Consider the following 19,708-nt stretch of genomic DNA (forward strand, 5'->3'; position numbering starts at 1 on the left):
ATCCGTGGCAGGAAGAGGTACTGGCTGTACCTGTCTACACTTGCCATGTCAAGAAGTATCCTCGCTAAGCCTTCCTCTGCATAATTAGGTTGGAAAAGTGGGGAATCACCCACTAAGCAAAGCAAGTTAATATGAGATTTTATGTTATTTTCAGGAAGTTAGTTAATCAATCATTGAGTTTAGATTGTAAATGACATATGCTCATACGATCAGTTCGTTTTTTTTAAATTTTTTTAATGAACATTTAAGATTCATATACAAAAGCTAACAGAGCGATAATCCAATCATGAAATATGTACAGGGAATTAGAACAGAAAATTACAATTTCTCAGCACTGAAGCGGCAACAGAGGGAGTTGGCGTTCTAGAGACAGTGGGCAGAGTGCTGAGGCCAAGAACAACCATGACTTTGTGGCTTTAAGGTTTTAAGTTTCTTTTCTTTCTTAGTTGTTATTAAGGTTGTAGAAATAAATTTCCACAAAATCAAAGTTAACTTTGAATCAGTTCATTTTTTCCCCTGGGGGAAAAATATTTGATCTGCTAATCTAACACACTATGTGCTTCTCATTAAATTTGTCTGCATAATGTTTGCTTATTCTATTTCTTAATGTCGGTTCATGCAGTATTTTACTAATTTCAGAACAGGAAGTGTTAAAGGCAATTAGTACTGGACTTAAATGTCCACAGTTTGCTCTTCATGGACAGTGTGCACCCCATGATCTTTGCAGGTGTCAAGTTGTCATGACTGGGATTCCTGAAAATGTTTTGTCAGCTGGGAAAAACGGTATGAAATGGCATTCGAAGTAGAAAAACATCATAGACTTGGAACAGTTAAAAATATACTTATCTTGTTTGTAAACTATTGATGTTAGGGTACTGAGCATCTGAGTGTCAGTCATTGCCTGCCGTTTTTCTAGAAGGTTGTTTGCTTTATCTGTTAAGGGGACATCTTTGAAATATCTGAAGTTACACGTAGAAACATCAAGGCAATATTATTTGTACATATTATTAAACATGCAAAATTTCCTGAAAGACCGCGCCCAGCCAGTCTCTGTGAGCTTGGGCTCTCCTTGGTTCCATTTCTCTGGGAGTGTATTTTCCTGGAAGCTTGGGTCTTCCCTAGCTTACTTTGGAGAGGTGGCCCCTTTTATCACAGGCTCTCTATTTAAATACGTTGCCCAGTAAACTAAGTTGAAAGTGCCAAACAAGATAGGGAACACAATCCGGGACATTTTGTCGATCTTGCTGATGCTGTTGTATGTCTTTTTACTCTCAGACGTCTTCTCTTCAGAAGGTTTCACTGAGGCTGAAGGTGCATTCCCAGTCCCTGCTGGCAGTTGTTCCTTTGGGATGTTTGGAGGGTGAGTCAACTTCCCAGTTGTAAAAGCATTTGTTGACTTATTTAGTTTGAGTTCACGTTCTTTTTTCTGCAAAATATGATAAGAAGATAAAGATATGTCACCTTTCAGCTCTTGTTAAAGGTCTCATGGTCTATCTTCAGAAGAGATAAATGAACATGAACTCAGTCCTGGCAGAGGGCAGACTTTCATCAACTTGCAAGCCTAGAATCTCAGAGTCAGCAGATAGATGTGGCTGAGCAAGAGTCTTTGTTGACATTACTATTTGGTATTTCTCAGGAACCTAGTGTAATCTGAATTAAGATCTCTCTGGTGCCACACAGCAACAATTATTTCTTTAAGTGTGTCTAGGGGAGTGAGTACTCTATGTAGTTTGCTATAAGAAACATTCTGAAGACTGACCTAAGGAGAATTAAAGGGAGAATGATTAAAAATGGCTGCTACAGTAAATAGTCCTTGGTGCAAGGCGTATCTCACAAAGGGCTCCTGAGAATCAGCCATACTGCCGCTTCCAACAGCACTCCATCCTTTTATTGTTGAGTAGTATTTCTTTTAAGAATGTATAACTATTTGTTTCTTGTTGATGGGCACATGTACTGTCTCCAGTTCTGACTATTCTGGATTCAGCAACTGTCAACACTCTTCTTCACACTGTTCTGATTTTGTCTTTTATTATATAGAAAATTCTAGAACAGTGAATAAACTTTATGTGGAAAAATTAGAACTGTAGTTACATTTAGTGAGGTGAGGACAGACACTGTTTAGAAAGAGATATGTTGAGCTTCCTAGAAGCTAATGGTTTGACAGGGATTTTTGGGGGACACAGGACTGTGTGTTTGCAAGAATTCAACAAAGATATGCCTAATGTTTGTGTACTTCAGTTTGGGTAGATTTTCCTCCAAGAGAATAAAATAAATAGCAAACTACACTGAACTCTTGTTAATAGTATGCATAGAGTTTATTTTTATATGTTTAAAAATAAAATGGATGATGGATGAAAGATAGATAAATAAACAGATGATAAATGGATGAACAGATGGGTAGATGATGGATGAATGGATGGATGCTAAGTGGATGGATGAATAGATATATTTGATATATGGATTGTTATAACATAAATATAATATAAATATAATAAAATGTTATCAGCAGAAATAGAAACATTTTAAACATTGATGTATGTTTGAAAATATACATAATGAAATGCTGTTTTGAGTTTTTCAGTTCAATTTCATTATTAAAACAACATCATCTCATTAAATAAAGTTTAAGTAAAATATAGCATTGCAAGTTATGGAGACTATATCAGCCACTAAAGATGTGAAAAGGTAACAAGTAGAGAGTGAAGGGAATGGGAGTGCAAATGAGAATAAAGGAAACTCAAGTGCTGAGCCAGATGCAAGAAGTATGGGACCTCCTAAAGACTACAGGAAGCAGAAGGGAGGGAAGCAGGCCATGCCTCTGAAAACCATCATGTAGGCTTCATGCCAGTCTTCTAGGGATTAGTTAGTGTGACTAACTGCTCTGAATAAATAAAATTTATTTAAAAAGTAAAAATATTTTTCTCAAACATTTTGAACTGTGGTTAGTTGTATCAAAGTTATGGGACCTACAGACCTGGACAGCCAACCACACTGCTGTGCCATGGTGCCATCAGATGAGCATGAGAAGGGGACAGAAACAGAACAGGACATACTTTGCAAAAAACTTAGAACAAGTCCAATATAGACTAGCTGCCCCTACAGATTATACGTAAAGACTAATTCCCAGGTGTTTTTTGCTAATCAAGGCCAGGCTGTTTACATCAAGACTAAGTCCTTGCAGTAGCTCCCTTTCTGTGCGTACTCTGACCACTCAAGGTTCAGCCAATTGTTTACTGGCTGTGTAGAGCTATGTGAGTGTTTGTGTCTACATGCCTGCTGAGCTACTACTGGCCTGGCTCCAGACAGTAGCACCTAGACCTAATCCATCTTTTCTTTAACTGATACCTTTTGTTTGTCCTATATGAGTCTTGTCTCAGAGCCTCCTAAGGATACAGGCCTATGCAAAACTTGGGTTCAGGAAACCCAGCAAACTGTGGTACCCGACAAATCAAGGAATTTGCACTTGGCACTGTATTTTTGAGATCTCCTTTTAGGTTGTTTTGAGCATATGGAAATCATATGGACTCCCCACCACTCATGCACAAAACTTACCAGCCAGAACAGACATTAGATGCTCAAGTGCAGGCCACAAAAGTCAGAACAGGTGCAGGCCTGTCAGAACAGAGGCCCCCTGCTGCACCAAAGGCCAAGCTAACTACCAGAAGGCCAACTCCCAACTTGGACAGAGACTGACAACTAGACCAGAGGTTACACCAGTTGCCGGAAATTCAGGCCACAAAGACTAGAAAACCAAAGAGGAAACAGAAACTGAGGAACAAAATACTCAACAGAATACAAGAGATGGAAGAGAGAATCTCAGGCATTGAAGATACAGCAGAAGAAATAGATTCATTGGTCAAAAAAATGTTAAATATAAAAAACTCCTAGCACAAAATGACCAGGAAATCTGGAACACCATGAACTCACCAAACATAAGAATAATAGAGATAGAAGGAGGAGAAGAATCTCAACTCAAAACCAGAGAAAATATGTTTAGCAAAATCATAGAAGAAAATTTCCCTAACCTAAAGAATGACATGACTATAAAGGTACAAGAAGGTTACAGAACACCAAATAGATTGGATCAGAAAATAGAATCCCCACATCATATAATAATCAAACCACTAAACATACAGAACAAAGAAAGAATATTAAAAAGCTACAAGGGGAAAAGGCCAAGGAGCATTATAAGGCCAGACCTATAGGAATTACACCTGACCTCTCAATGGAGACTCTAAAAGCCAGAAGGCCTAGTCAGATGTCTTGCAGACTCTAAGAGATTACAGATACTGCCCAGACAATATACCAAACAAAACCTTCAATCACCATAGAAAACAAGACATTCATGACAATGATAAATTTAAACAATATCTATCCACAAATCCAGCCCTATAGAAGATACTGGAAGGAAAACTCCAACCCAAGGAAGTAAACTATACCCATGACAATATAATCAATAAATAATCTTACACCAGCAAAACTCAAAGAAGGGAAACACACACACACACACACACACACACACACACACACACACACACACACATGCTACCACCACCAACAACAACAACTTAATAACAGGAATTAACAATCAGTGGTCATTAATATATCTCAATATTAATAACTCAATTCACCAATAAAAAGACAAAGACTAAGAGAATAGATATGAAAGCAGGGCCCACCCTTCTGCTGAATATAAGAAGCACATCTAAACATCAAAGACAGATATTACCTCAAAGTAAAGGACTGGAAAAAAAATTTTCAATCAAAGGGACCTATCAATCAAGCTGGTATAGTTATCATAATATCTAACAAAATAGACTTCAAACCAAAATTAATCAAAAGCAATTGTGGTGGTTTCAGAGAGAATGACTCCCAAAGGGAGTGGCACTATTAGGAAGTGTGGCCTTATTGAAGTAGGTGTGACCTTGTTGGAGGAAGTGTGTCACTGTGGGGGCAGTTTTTGAGGTCTCTTTTGCTCGTTTCACTCACTGTGACACTCCATCTACTTCCTGTTGTCTGTATATCAACATGTAGCAACTTCTCCAGCACCATGTCTACCTGTATGCTGCCATGCTCCCCACCATTATAATTGACTAAACCTCTGAAACTGTAAGCTTCCACCTCAGTTAAATGTTTTCCTTTATAAGAGTTGCTATGGTCAGAGTATCTCTTCACTGCAATAGAAACCCTAACTAAGACACAGATGGGAAAGGGTATTTCATACATATTAAAGGAAAATCCACCAGGATGATATCTTAATTTTGAACCCCTATGCCACAAATACAAAAGCACTCATATTTGTAAAAGAAGCATTACTAAAGCTTAAATCACACATCGAACCCCACACGTTAATAGCAGGAGATTTCAACACCCCATTGTCACCAATGGACAGAGTTGCCAGACAGAAACTAAACAGAGAAACACCAGAACTAACAGACATTATGACTCAAATGGACCTAACAGATATCTACAGAACATTTCACCCAAACAAAAAAGAATATACCTCTTCTCAGCACCTCATGGAACCTTCTCCAAAATTGACCATATACTCATTCACAAAGTAAGTCTTTTTTTTTTTTTTTTTTTTTTTTTTTGGTTTTTCGAGACAGGGTTTCTCTGTGTAGCTTTGCGCCTTTCCTGGAACTCACTTGGTAGCCCAGGCTGGCCTTGAACTCACAGAGATCCGCCTGGCTCTGCCTCCCGAGTGCTGGGATTAAAGGCGTGCGACACCACCGCCCGGCAACAAAGTAAGTCTTAATAGATATGAGGAAATTAAAATAACCCCCTATATCCTATCAGGGCACCATGGATTAAAGTTGGATTTCAGCAACAGAAACAATAGAAATCCTACAAACTCATGGAAACTGTACAACTCTCTGCTGAATAGCCACTGGATCAAGGAAGAAAGAAAGAAAGATATGAAAGGCTTCCTATAATTCAATGAAAATGAATGCACAAAACACTCAAATTTATGGAACACAATGGAAGTGGTGCTAAGAGGAAAGTTCATATGTCTAAGTGCCTCCTGCATGAAGAAATTAGAAAATTCTCATATCAGAGACTTAGTAGCACACTTGAAAGCTCTACAACAAAAAGAAGCAGACACACCCAAGAGGAGTATACAGCAGGAAATAATTGAACCCAGGGTTGAAATAAATAAAATGGAAAGAAAGAGAGCAATACAAAGAATCAATGAAACGAGTTGATTCTTTGAGAAAATCAACAAGATAGACACATCCTTATCCAAACTAACTAAAAGGTAGAGAGAGAATATCCAAATTAACAAAATCAGAAATAAAAAGGGGGATGTAACAACAAAATGCTGAGGAAATCCAAAGAATCATTAGATCATACGTCAAAAATCTGTATTCCACAAAATTGAAAAATCAAAAAGAAATGGACAATTTTCTTGATAGATACTACTTACCAAAGTTAAATCAAGATCAGATAAACAATTTCAATAGACCTATAATTGCCAAGGAAATAGAAGCAATCAGTAAAAGTCTCTCCCCTGCCCCCCCCAAAAAAGCCCAGGGCCAGATGGTTTTAATGTAGAATTCTACCAGACCTTCAAAGATGAGCTAATACAAATACTCCTCAAATTATTCCACAAAACAGAAATGCAAACTCCATTAAAATTCCATCACAATTCTTTACAGACCTTGAAAGAAGAATGCTCAACTTCATATGAAAAAAAACAAAAAACCCAGGATAGCTAAAACAATACTGTACAGTAGAACAACTTCTGGAGGTATCCCCGATTTCAATCTGTACTACAGAGTAATATTAATAAAAATCCCATGTATTGGCATAAAAACTGACAGGTTGATCATTGGAATCAAATTGAGGACCCAGATGTAAATCAACACACCTATAGACACCTGATTTTTCAACAAAGAAGCCAAAATTACACAATGGAAAAAGAAAGCATCTTCAACAAATGGTGCTGGTCTAACTGGATGTCTGCTTGTAGATAAGTGCAAATAGATTCATATCTATCACTCTGCACAAAATTCAAGTCCAAGTGGATAAAAGACCTCAGCATAAAACCAGATGCACTGAACCTGATAAAAGAGAAAGTGGGAATGGCCTTGAACACATCAGCACAGCAGAAAACTTCATGAACAGAATACCAATTACACAGGCACTGAGATCAATAATTAATAAATGGGACCTCATGAAACTGAGAAAGTCTCTGCAAGGCAAAGGACACCATCAAAAGTACAAAAAGGCAGCTCATAGAATGTGAAAAGATTTTCACCAACTTCACATCTGACAGAGGGCTAATATCGAAAATATGTAAAGAACCCAAGAAACTAGATATCAATAAACTAAATAATCTAATTAACAAATGGGGTACTGTAGCCAGAAGTTTTCTTAGGTCCCACCTGGCCCTGCAGTCCTGCAACAGCTTATAAAATAATCACTCAGAGGCTTATACTAATTATGAACTGGATGACTTATGGCAGGCCTCTTGTTAGCTAGCTCTTTTAGTTTAACTCAACCCATAACTATTAATCTACATATCTCCACATGTTCCATGGCTTTATCTACATCCCATTACATGTTGCTCCTAGGATGGCAGTCTGGCATCTCTTCCACTCCACCTTTCTCTTTATTGTCTCTCTCCTTGGATTGGCCTATGGTAAGGCAGCTTAGAGGCAGGCTGGAAGTCCAAGCAGATAAACAGAGAGAAAGAAGAAAGGAGAGGAGAGGGAGATGCCAGCAGTCACCAAAGGAGAAGCAAGATGCCAGCAGACTGGAAACACCACAGCCATTGTGGCAAAACAGATTAATAGAAATGGGTTAATTTAAGATAAAAGAGCTAGCTAGCAAAAAGTATACCACAGGCCATACAATTTGTAAATAATATTAAGTCTCTGAGTGATTATTTTGTAAGTGGCTGTGGGACTGTGGGGCCAGGTGGGACCAGAGAAACCTTCTGGCTACAAGGTATAGATCTAAACAGAAAATTCTCAACAGAAGAATCTTAAAGGGCTGAGAAACACTTAAATGTTCAACATCATTAGCCACCAGAGAAATGCAAATCAAAACAACTCTTAAATTCCATCTCACACCTGTCAGAATGCCTAAGTGTCACAAAAACCCAAGTGACAGCTCATGCTGGAGAGGATGTTGAGCAAGGCAATACTCCTCCATCGCTGGTGGGAGTGCAAACATGTATAGCCCCTTTGTAAATCAATATGGTGGTTTCTCAGAAAACTGAGAATCAATCTACCTCAAGACCCAGCTATACCAATCCTGGGCATATACCCAAGGAATACTCCACCATACTCAAGGACACTTGCACAACTAAACTATGTTCGTAGCAGCTTTATTTATAATAGCTAGAAACTTGAAACAATCTAGATGTCCCTCAACCAAAAAAATGGATAAAGAAAATGTGGTACATTTACATAATAGAATATTAGTCATCTGTTAAAAACAATGACATCAGGAGATTTGCTGGCAAATGGATGGAACTAGAAAAGATCTTCAGTGAAGTAACCCAGACCCAGAAAAACAAACATGGTATGCACTCACTCATAAGTGACTATTAGCCATAAAGTAAAAGAGAACCATGCTACAACCCATAGACCCAGAGAAGCTAAGTAACAAGGAAGGTTTAAGGGGGGTACATGAATTTCACTGTGAAGGGGAAATAAAATCAAGATTGACAGTGGAATGGGGGAGGGTTGTGGAAGGAGGAAAATGGGGATGGGAATGGGAGAGATTAGATGCTGGGGAGGATAGAGGGAGAGAGTACTGGGACAGACAACTGGAATCTGGGGGACATCTCTGGGATGAGCTAGAAACCTAGAGCAGTGGAAACTCCCAGGAATCTATGAGGGTGACCCTAGCTAAGACTTCTAGCAATAGGGGCTATGGATTCTGAACTGGCCATCTCCTGTAACCAGGTAGAACTTCCTGTGAGCCACAAACCCTTAGACATACAATTTGTCCTGCCTTCAAGATGTACTGGGGTAAAAATGGCACAGGAATTGTGGGAGTGATCAACTAATGACTGGCACAACTAGAGACCCTGAGAGGGATCTCCCCTCTGAGGACTGGGACCCAGAGGTGGGATACCCGAGGCCTAGGATAGACCTAAATATGAATGGAAAAACCAAGAGTCAATGAAATGGCTCCTAGTGATATTCTGCTATACTCATAGATTGATGCCTAGTCCATCTGTCATCAGAGAGGCTTTATCCAGCAACTGACGGAAAGAGATGAGGAGACCCCACAACTGGACATTAGGTAGAGCTTGGGGAATCCTGTGCAAGAGGGGGAGGAAGGATTGTAGGATCCAGTGGTGTCAAGGACACCACAAGAAAACTCACAGAAACAACTAATCTGGGCTAATAAGGGTCCAAAGAGACAGAACTGACAACCAGGGTGCCTGCATGGGATTGAACTAGGTCCTCTGCATGTGTGTTACAGTTGTGTAACTTAGTCTTCTTATGAGAATGACTCCTAACAGTGAGAGTTGGGAGATGTCTCTGATTCTGTTGCCTGCTTTTGGGACCCATTCCTCCTACCAAATTGCCTCATCCAGCCTAGTCTTACTGCAACTTGATATCCCATGACTGGCTGATATCCATGAGATACCCACTTGTATCTGAAGAGAAACAGTGGAGGAGGATTGGTAGGGGGAGGAGCTGGGAAGAGGGGAGGAAGAGGAAACTTTGGTTGGGATGTAAAAACGAACAAATAAAGATGCCCAAGAGTCACTCTCAGACAAGACAGCTGCCTAGAAAAGGCTCAAAGCACATGAACCACCTAGAAGAAGCAGACACCAGGCAGGCTGCTTGGAAGATGCTCCAGCCAAGTGAACTAACTGGAATGGACACTTCCAAAGCTGTTGAGCTGTCTGCAGGCTGTGCAGTGTGCTCAAGCTTCCCAGCTTTTGTAAGCTGTCACCCATGGACGTTGATGATTCAAGTGCCTTTGAGTCAGCTATGCTCCTGTAAGCAACTCCTCACTCATATTCCTTTAAGCCCAATATAACTCATTGGTTCACTGCGTTGGTCTTTAGAACTCTATGCACCTTGGTCTGTGCTTCCCTATCTGGAGCGACTGATGCTTGTTAAGGTCTCCCGAGGAAGAATGTCACTCAAAACTCACATGTCAGCCAATGAGGCAGTGGCATCACTTCCCTACCATGTCCTCTGACTTGCTTCAGGGCTTCACTATGGGTTATTTGAGGCTCTACTGAGCCTGCACACAGAGCATCATTGTCTTCTGCCTCATCTCACGCCTTCCTCCTTTCTCAGGGGTAGGAAACAATGGAGCACATGGTCTGTTTTCTGAGTTCTTACAGTTTTCTCTACTTCTAGTGACAATCACCTCACAGCAACACCACTAGAGTGTCATTATCACTAAGTCCCTGGGTCTTTCAGTGTGCCTGGCCTGCCTGGTAGCATACTTCCACACAAAGAGCCTTCCAGCATTGGGGTAGGGCTCAGCACTGGGGAACATCTCGTCATCTTGAAGTTCCATAGGGCTGACCAATGCACAATGTGGGTGGGCGTTAGCCAGTCCATGTTTCCTTCATTTGCCCCACCCCAGGTCCTCACACAGACCTACAAAAGAGCAGTTACACGGAACCTGAATTGGTGGTGTTGGCACTGTATCTAACAGCATGCTATCTTGCTATCTGCCCAAGACCTCACAATCCACCTGGACTCGGGATTCAGGAAGGCCTTAGACTTTGTGCAAAGGCATCTCAAGAGCATTTCTTCTTAGACTTGACCAACTCCAGTCTATCACCATGTAGCCCTTAAAAGTTCGGGAAGTTAGCAAGCCTTTATCTTCCAGTAACATGAGGTAGGTTGCTTAGCCCTATCTTTCCACATTATTCATGTTTCTTCCCTACAAATGGCCTTCTTGACTGCCTTGGCTACCCTTTGTAAGTCTCAAATCCCGAGGACACCCTGTTTCTACAAATGTTTCCCCAGATCCCTACAGATCAACCACAACAGCTGAATCATTTGTGTCTCCCTAGACCCTGAAAACAAACACAAATGGGCACTGTGAAGAAGCAACAAGCATTGGGGTTAGTGCCCTGGACAGTCAGACATCAAGTGAGCTCAGATGAAGGAGCTCGGTGTTAGCATATCTTTATAAACTTCCACTGGAGAGAACTTAGCAGGTAGGCTGTGGTACACCTCCAAGCAAGGCTCCTATTGTCAGCCCCTCACTCTTGTCTCCCAGTTCCTGCAGCCCTGTCCTCTTACACAGCCAAGCGGACTTTGAGGTATGACTGTGAATAGCATATGACATGGGGGATAAAATACTGTACTTGGAAAAGAGGACAGACAGTTCATGGTAAAGTCAAGAAAAGAAATGTAGTATCCAATCCCAGACAAGCAAGGGCTGAAGGTGGGGGAGAACCAGATGAACTCCATGGGATGAAAGCGCCCAGGTTTGCCAGCGGCTGTGGTTCGGGATAGCTAATTCTATTCATGCATCACCCTGTCTGAACTCCTTCCAGGCTTATTTCCCAGTGGAAAGATTAAGATTTCCTTTCAAACTTCCCCTGGAAGAACTGACCTCCCCTTCTCTTAGCACCAAGAACTTGCTTAAGTATCTGCTCTGTGCACAGTAGGATTAGCAGGTTATCACTGGTGGTTTTATTTTCTGGGTACATACATTTTCTCACTCTCCCAAGGAAGTAATTCAGCTTGGAACCTTGTGCTGTTCTTTAGATTTGGTCAAAACCATGTGTGAAATATGCAATGAAAGATCATTTGACAGTGTGACGCTTCACATCATTATGCATGCTCACAGCCTGAGTAGGCCAAATCGTTTCCTTGGAGCACTGGGTCTTTTGGCTGATGGACAACTTCCAATAAGCTGTCCATCCTCTTCAGGACACGATGGCTACCTCAAAGAAGATATAGCACAGGGCTCAGGGACAAAAGAACTTGCTGTAGTGTGAACTGAGGTTAAAACTCTGACACATCACCCCTAGAGAGTTAGGATTATTTTTTACAAAAATAAGTAGTTTGAATACGAGTGAGTCGAAGCCACTCACTGAACACCAGACCTTTTACTTGAAATTGATTTAAAATAAATTAGACCATCTGTAAGGACCTGCAAAAGCCTTGCAGCTGAGTGGAAGGGCCATTCTGGAGGGAGAGGTGGGAAACTAAATCCCTTGTTGAGAATTTGGACCCAGAATTAGACCCGATTTCTTTGGCAATGGAACCCCCCCCCCAAATAAAAGGAGGCTAATAAGCCGTCTGTTACCTTGATTTTGGCTGCTTCCAGGGCCTTCTTGCCATCCCAGGCCCATCCTCTCTTTGTGAAGTAGTTGACTGTGGCAAATTCAATCAGAGCAGAGAAGACAAAGGCATAACAAACAGCAATGAACCAGTCCATGGCTGTGGCATAGGCCACTTTGGGCAGCGAGTTCCGGGCACTGATGCTGAGGGTGGTCATGGTCAGTACTGTGGTCACTCCTGCTCAGCGGGGAGAGGGGGAGACAAGGAGAGGCAGAAGACAACATGGGAACAGGGACCAGTGTTCTTTTCCAGAGCTCCCTCCCTGAATGTGATGACACAAGGCCTCTTTCTTTAGCCTGGGCTGACTCCTTTCTCCCTGATGTGTCTGTGATTATAACATTTTCTGCAGCAAAAACGTTACTTAACTAATTGCTCCCACTGTCCCCTTTCTCTATAATACAAATTGAGGAGGGCATGCAGTTTTGTATGATTTCTATATAACTATGCTCTCTTTAGATGGACAGATGCTTTGGATGAGTGGTATGTCTCTGGGACTAAGGTAAGAACCCTGGAAAATGGCAATGATCTCCACACAGGACTCAGTGTGCCTCATAGAAATTTTCTGTGTACCTTGTAAGCAGTGGGCAGGGACAAAATGATTCAGTGTGTTCCTTTCTTGTATGCTGACCACACAGAGATGTTGGAGATACCTGAGTATCACTGCACCATGATGGGAACTTCACTCCTTCAAAGCAGAGACAATATCTGCTTGAGCCATTTTGGCTCTACAGACACTGAAGTGGCTTTACAGGAAAGCCAGGTTGCTTGGCTTTACAATGGGGAGATCTGTGTTACCAGACAAGTGTCTGTCTCTGACACTAAGCTACTAAGGGTGTACTGTACCCACCATGCAGGAAGAGCTGAAGATTTACAGGCACTTAGCAGTGTACCCAATTTCCCACCTTGTGAAGAAACAGCCCATCCCTGGAGTCAGGATTGGGGACTCTTACAATCTAGACAGTCTCTCTTCTTCCACACTTCTGTGACATGGACCCGTGTATGGTATATGGCTGGAATGTACCTGTCATGGGTCAAACTGTGATGCCCTTCAAATTGGTGCACTGAAGTCCTAATCATAGCTACCTAGGATTGTGACCTTATAAGGAACTAGGCTCTGAAGAAGCAATAACATCAGGAGACAGCGTGGGCCCTAATCCAGTGTGACTGACATTCTTTAAAAGAGGAAATTCTGACTAAACATGCACACAGGGCAAACACTAACCCTAGGCCTACCATAAGCCAGAGCAGACTCCTGGATCAGAGATGGTTGTAGAATATTAGTTAAGGATGTATTACATTCTTTCATGCTGTGGAACATTGGTTCAATGATGCAAAAGTGTGTCACATTCTTTTATGTTGCATTTGTTTAACTCTGTGAAGCTGTGTTACTTTGCCTGTCTAAAACACCCGATTGGTTTAATAAAGAGCTGAATGGCCACTAGCTGGGCAGGATAGGAATAAGCAGAGCTGTCAGGCAGAGAGAATAAATAGGAGAAGAAGAGAGAGGGAAAAGAAAAAGGGAAAGGAGAGGAGGACTCCAGGGGCCAACCACCCAGCCACACAGCCAGCAGTGGAGTAAGAAGTAAAGAAAGGTATATAGAAGAGAGAAAAATAAAAGCCCAGAGGTAAAAGGTAGATGGGATAATTTAAGAAAAGCTGGCTAGAAACAAGCCAAGCTAAGTCCAGGCATTCCTAAGTAAGAATAAGTCATCACGATTTTTTAGGAGTTGGGCCCACAAAGAGCAAAGAGTTAAAAACAAAAACAAAAACAAAACAAAACAAAATCTACAAGAGACTCCTTCAAATCTCAGGATGAACCCTGCTAGTATCTTGATCTTGGATTCCTACCTTCCACAGCCATGAGACAACAAAACTATGTTTTTAAGCCGGACACTTTCTATAGAAGCCCTGTGAAACTAGTACAATGGAACACTACAGAGCCAGTGGTGGGCCAGCAGCTAGAAGACTTGCAACTCACAGAACATGGAACCTATGTAGAATTAATGCCTAGTGAGTCATTGATTTTACATCGTGATTTTTCTTAGTAATCCACTCAGTGACTTATGCTGAGGAAATAGTTCAGTGCAGATGCTCAAACAGTCCTCTTCTCGGGTATTTAATGTTTGAACATGTGCTGGGAATCTCCAAGACAAAACAGACTATTACAGGTAGTATTGCTCATGCTTTGCCCTACGTAAGTAATAAATATCTAGAGAGTTTGTTAAGTCCATCAGCTTGGTGAGTGAGTGCCTCTTGGCCATGAACCAATCCCCACACCTTAATTACATAGTCTAAATTTAGTCATGGTAAGGAAGTTGATAACCTGGAGTAGAGTGATGACCAGGAGGCTCAGGACTCCTAGACTTCTTATATACCATCAAGATAAGGTGCATGTCAACACCTTCCTACTAAGGAAGGAAAACTGTAGATGTAGGAGCTTGTGTGAAAACTGTACTTCATATGAGCCTATGCTGTCACAACTAACCTGCAAAATTGCTTTTAGTATACCTTCTTAAGTGGGAAGAGAATGAGTGTTGTGGGTTAGACAAATCTGAGCCCAAAGATCCCTAGTGTTAAAAAGTTAGGTCCCCAACCCCTGGTGGTGGAGAGTAGCATAGAGTTTTCTAGTCATGGGAAGGGTCATACCCTAAAAGGAGATATTGGAGCCCAGCTTCTGTTTGTCTCTGTTTCTTTATCTTTCAGCTTCTCTATGTCTGTGGTAGTTTCAATATAATTGGCCCCCATAAGCTCCTAGCAAGTGACACTATTAGGAAGTGTAGGTATGGCCTTATTGGAAGAGTTTTGTCGCTGTGGGGGTGGGTTTTGGGCTCTCATACATGCTCAAGCCATTCCCAGTGACTCAGACCATTTCCTGTTGCCTGCAAGATGTAGACCTCTAAGTTCTCTCTCCAGCACCATGCCTACCAGCATGCTGCCATGTTCCATCCTACTATGATGGTAATGTAAGCCATTCAAGTAAATGTTTCCCTTTGTAAGAATTGTTGTGGTCATAGTGTCTCTTCACAGCAATAAAAACCCTAACTAGGAAATTTTCTATATCTTTGACTCTCATTGTTCTTGCCTCTCAATGTCTCTGTCACTCCACCTATCTGTCTCTCTTTGTCTGTCTCTGTCCATCTTTCTGTCTTTGTCTCTCTCTGTCTCTCCCTGACACACACACACACACACACACACACATACACACACACACAAGCCATGATGTGAAGATGTTTGCCATGGTGTGTTGCTTTGCCACAGGCCCAAAATCAACACAAACAAATAACCACAGACTAAGAATCTCTAAAACTGTGAGCTAAAAGAAATCTTTTCTCATCTAGGCAGTGGGACCAAGTCCTGTGCTCATTGCATGAGTTGGCTGTTTGAAACCAGGAACTTATGCAGGGACACTTGGCTTAGTCTGGGAGGAAGGGACTGGACCTCCCTGGACTGAGTCTACCAAGTTAATCACAGTCCTCGGGGGAGGACTTGTCCTGGAGGAGGTGGGAATGGAGGGTGGGCTGGGGGTAAGGGGAGGGCGTGGGAGGAGGGAGAATAGGGGAACCCATGGCTGATATGTAGAACTGAATGGTATTGTAAAATAAAAATATATATCACAAAAAAATGCAAGAAAAAAAATCTGAAAAAAAAAACAAAAAAACAAAAAGAAATCTTTTCTGTGGGATGTCTTTCCGTACACTGTGAATATGTGTTGCTCTGATTGGTTGATAAATAAAATGCCTATTGGCCAGTAGCCAGACAGGAAGTATAGGTGGGGAAAGCAGAGAGGAGAATTCTGGGAAGAGGAAGGAAGAGTCAGGAGTTGCCAGCCAGATACAGAGGAAGCAAGATGACAAGGCAGAATTAAGAAAAGTTACCAAGCTATGTGACTAAACATAGATAAGAATTATGGGTTAATTTAAGTGCAAGAGCTAGTCAGTAACAAGCCTGAGCTAATGGCCAAGCAGTTTTAATTAATTTAAGCCTCTGTATGTTTACTTGGGGGACGTGAATGGAAGAGATTTGTCCCAACCAATGGCACGCCGGGATATAGGAAAACTCCAAACTACAAATCTTTCTTCTTTTAGGATTAGTAAACACAGATACTATGTTAAGAGTAACAGAAAGCCAGCTAGTACAGGGAACTTCAAGGCGAGAGAGAGTCAAATCATCCACTGTATACAGCTTGATCCTGCTGTATCTAATATCTTAGGGACACATAATGATGGTTTTCTAGATTGTTCTTCAGTAGTATAATTCAATAGTATCATTCTTACATAGCTATTTCCTTTGAATTGAAATATTCATTTCTGGGAGACCCATAAGACTCAGGAATTTGCCTCAGAAACTTACAAGTCTCAGGAAGCTTGAAATTTATAAAACTCACAAGGCCCTTCCTCCAGATTATATAAGCAGCAAACAACTGTTAAGGAGGGGAGGTTCATTATGGATCTGCCCGCATGTTGACAGGGATGCAGCTCTCATATGTCATCAGCTTGCTTCTGTAAGTAAACTCCCAACTATGATCCTTCAAATTACTCTGATAAGATAAACTCACTGGCTCACCAAGATAGGTTTGAGTGGAATCATTTCTCTGGTCTGTCATTATTGTCTCACCGGGGATGAACAGACATTTCTCATGCATCCAGGAAAATTCATTTGCTAGTCACCATTGGGAGTCTGTTGAGGACAGGTTCTGGGACCACCTCAGATTCCCAAACCCATAAACACTTGAGTCTCATATAAAATAGCACAGCCTCTGCATAGAACCCTCAGACAGTCTCTCATATATAATGACCCATATCTAGGTGTCTTACAATACCTTATATAATGTGATCATCAAATAAAGCATCTGTATACTATATTTTTAGGAAATATAGCAAGAAAAACAGTTTGTACATGTTTAGTACAGATGTGATGGCATTGCAAATATTTTCCACCTGTGGTTGGCTGAATCTGAGAATGCAGCACTTGCAATTACAGATGGTTGGGAAGTGTGTTTCCATACTACCATATGGAGAATGTAATAGTGTACATACAATGGAATGAGTATATTTTGTGGAAGATCTTCGACTGGGGTGCATACTTCAAAGGGAACCACATGAAAAATCACAAATACCTGATTTGGAAAATACTACTGTGTCCAGCCTAGGAGTGTAGTTTGGTGGTAAACTACATTCCTACCGTTCATAAGAATCTGGATTTGATCTCCAGTGGAAGGGAGGTAGGAATAAAAAAAAGAGGAGGAAGGGATGCTTATAATTTCACATCTTCAAAGGGTCTTCTAATGACGAAAGGTCTTTAAAATGGAAATAATTATTAAGCAGAACAAATCGTATTCCCTCAAACTCTTGTTCAAAGAGAAATCCTATTTCTTAATTTTAAAAATTTAACTACTTGTTCAATTTATTTCCCAAGTCACAGTGGATAGGCCCTAATAGAAATATGATAACTATACTAGCTAGCTTCCCATTACAGTCACAAAATACCTCAGATATTTAACTTAAAAAGAAGAAATGTTTTGGGGGTCTTAGGCCATGGTCAGTTGGTTCTGTTGATTTGAAGCCTGAGGTAGAATAGCAGTCATGGCAGGAGCATGGAAAAGAACAAAGTGTCTCACTTTGTGGTGACCAAGAAGCAAAGAGACTAGAGACCCACAGTTCTCTTCAAGACCATAACCCTAATGGTCTGACTTACATGAGACTCCATCGCCTAAAGTTCCAGCTCCTCCAAATAGTGCCAAGATAGGGAAATGATAAAGCAATTGCACCAGCATCTTAAAATTGAACACCTGGCTTCCAGAACAAGCACAGAGTGTTCTACAAAACAGATGTTTTAAGAATTGAGAATATTGTGGTGCAGTGCAGCACATCCTAAGCTCTTGAGACACAACCTCACTTAAAAAAAATCCTGTTGCAAAAGAAGAGCTTAGCCAGCTGCCACCCCATATAGCCTCTGCTCTCTCTTTCCTCCTCCTAGCTCAATATAAGACCCCCTAGTCCCTAAGAGAGATGCTCTAACTAATTGCATGGCGTAAGCCATTCTCAGGTTTTCCTGAATAAACCTGTCTGCCCTGATGAGCCCATTCCCATCTCCCGGTTTCCTTTCTGCAATGCTACCTAATAAGGATCACGCCTTTAATACACAGTTCAAATGTAGCCATGGCATTAGTTATTGTTTAGACCAATCACAAGATACCAGTGTCAAGGCCTGACTTGAAGGTACTCACCAAAAACTGTCCTAGCTGGGACAGATTCTCGATTTAGCCAAAAGGACACCTGGGATAAGATGACTGTCATGATGCAGGGAAGGTAGGTCTGGATGACAAAGTACCCAATCTTCCTCTTCAGGTGGAAATGTGCAGTCATGATTGTGTATTCCCCTGCAGATACACAAATCATGGAGATCAGTTCTCCTCCCAGGGCCAGGGTTACTGAACCTCCCCAGAGGAGTTCACAATGCTCCCTTCCTCTGCCTTTAATCAAACTAGTGTTTATTTGGGTTATTTGTTTAGGTAGCTGGTAGCAGAGGGTGCCTGAGCTTTTTTAATTTCATTTTTGTTGTTTGCTTAATAATTTTTTGAGAACTTCATACAAGTTCACTGTCTCATTTCTGACCCCCTCTTCCCATGTCCTCATCAGAAATTCATGATATCTTCTTTAATTATTATTGTTACAGTATGAACATATATGTACATGCAAATATGTATATACAACTTACTGTGTCTGTTTAGCATTGCATGTGTGTGTGTGTATGTGTGTGTGCATGTGTGTGTGTGTGTGTGTGTCCAGGACTGACCAATGGGACTGGACAACCTATATAGGAGCTCACCCCTGGCGGAAACTGGCTCTCCCTCTCTCAGCACCCATTGACCATCTAGGGATGGGAATTTCCCTGTCCATTTTGTTATGTCAATTGGTGTCATCATATGTTGATCTTATTCAGGCGATCAATGCTGTTGAGAGTTCATCTGTGCAACATCTTTGTCATATGCAGAACACACTTTCATATCAGAGTAGGTGTCCTGGACTTCTGGATCTTACGATCTTTATGCTTCCTCTTCCATGATTGTCCCTGAGTGTGGGGGTTGCTTTGGTGATGTGTCAATTGGGATTGGCACCATGCAAACTGCCTGGTTTTATTTGTTTGTTTATTCTTCTCTCAAACAATATATCCCGGCCACCACCTCCATTCCTCCCAGTCTCCCATACACATACATCTCCTCTCTCCCCCAGATCCACTGTTTCTCCATTTCCTTCAGAAAAGAGCAGGCCTTCCAGGGATATCAATGGAACAAGATGCAATAAGACTAGGCACAAACCCTCATATCAAGACTGAATAAATCAACTAAGCAGGGCTCGTAGGGGCTCACAGAGGCTAAAGTGGCAATCATGGAACCTGCATGGGTCTGGGCTAGGTCC

The 19,708-nt window shown here is 41.3% G+C and overlaps 1 protein-coding gene across 7 annotated transcripts in view; it reads right to left on the minus strand.

Annotated features, from left to right (window-relative positions):
• Positions 1-226: 226 nt before the first annotated feature.
• Positions 227-19,708, minus strand: part of Gabra5 (gamma-aminobutyric acid type A receptor subunit alpha5) — a 99,811-nt gene continuing 80,329 nt past the window's right edge. For all 7 annotated transcript variants that reach the window (XM_028894673.2, XM_028894670.2, XM_028894671.2 and 4 more), the window contains 3 exons: positions 18,517-18,669; positions 12,256-12,467; positions 227-1,426 (listed from right to left, as the gene is read on the minus strand). In XM_028894673.2, the coding sequence (XP_028750506.1) occupies positions 1,124-1,426; positions 12,256-12,467; positions 18,517-18,669 (668 nt within the window). In that variant the 3' untranslated portion in view covers positions 227-1,123. The remainder of the gene's footprint in view (positions 1,427-12,255; positions 12,468-18,516; positions 18,670-19,708) is intronic.

Source organism: Peromyscus leucopus, chromosome 1 (genome assembly GCF_004664715.2).
Source record: "Peromyscus leucopus breed LL Stock chromosome 1, UCI_PerLeu_2.1, whole genome shotgun sequence".
NCBI classification, from domain to species: domain Eukaryota; kingdom Metazoa; phylum Chordata; class Mammalia; order Rodentia; family Cricetidae; genus Peromyscus; species Peromyscus leucopus.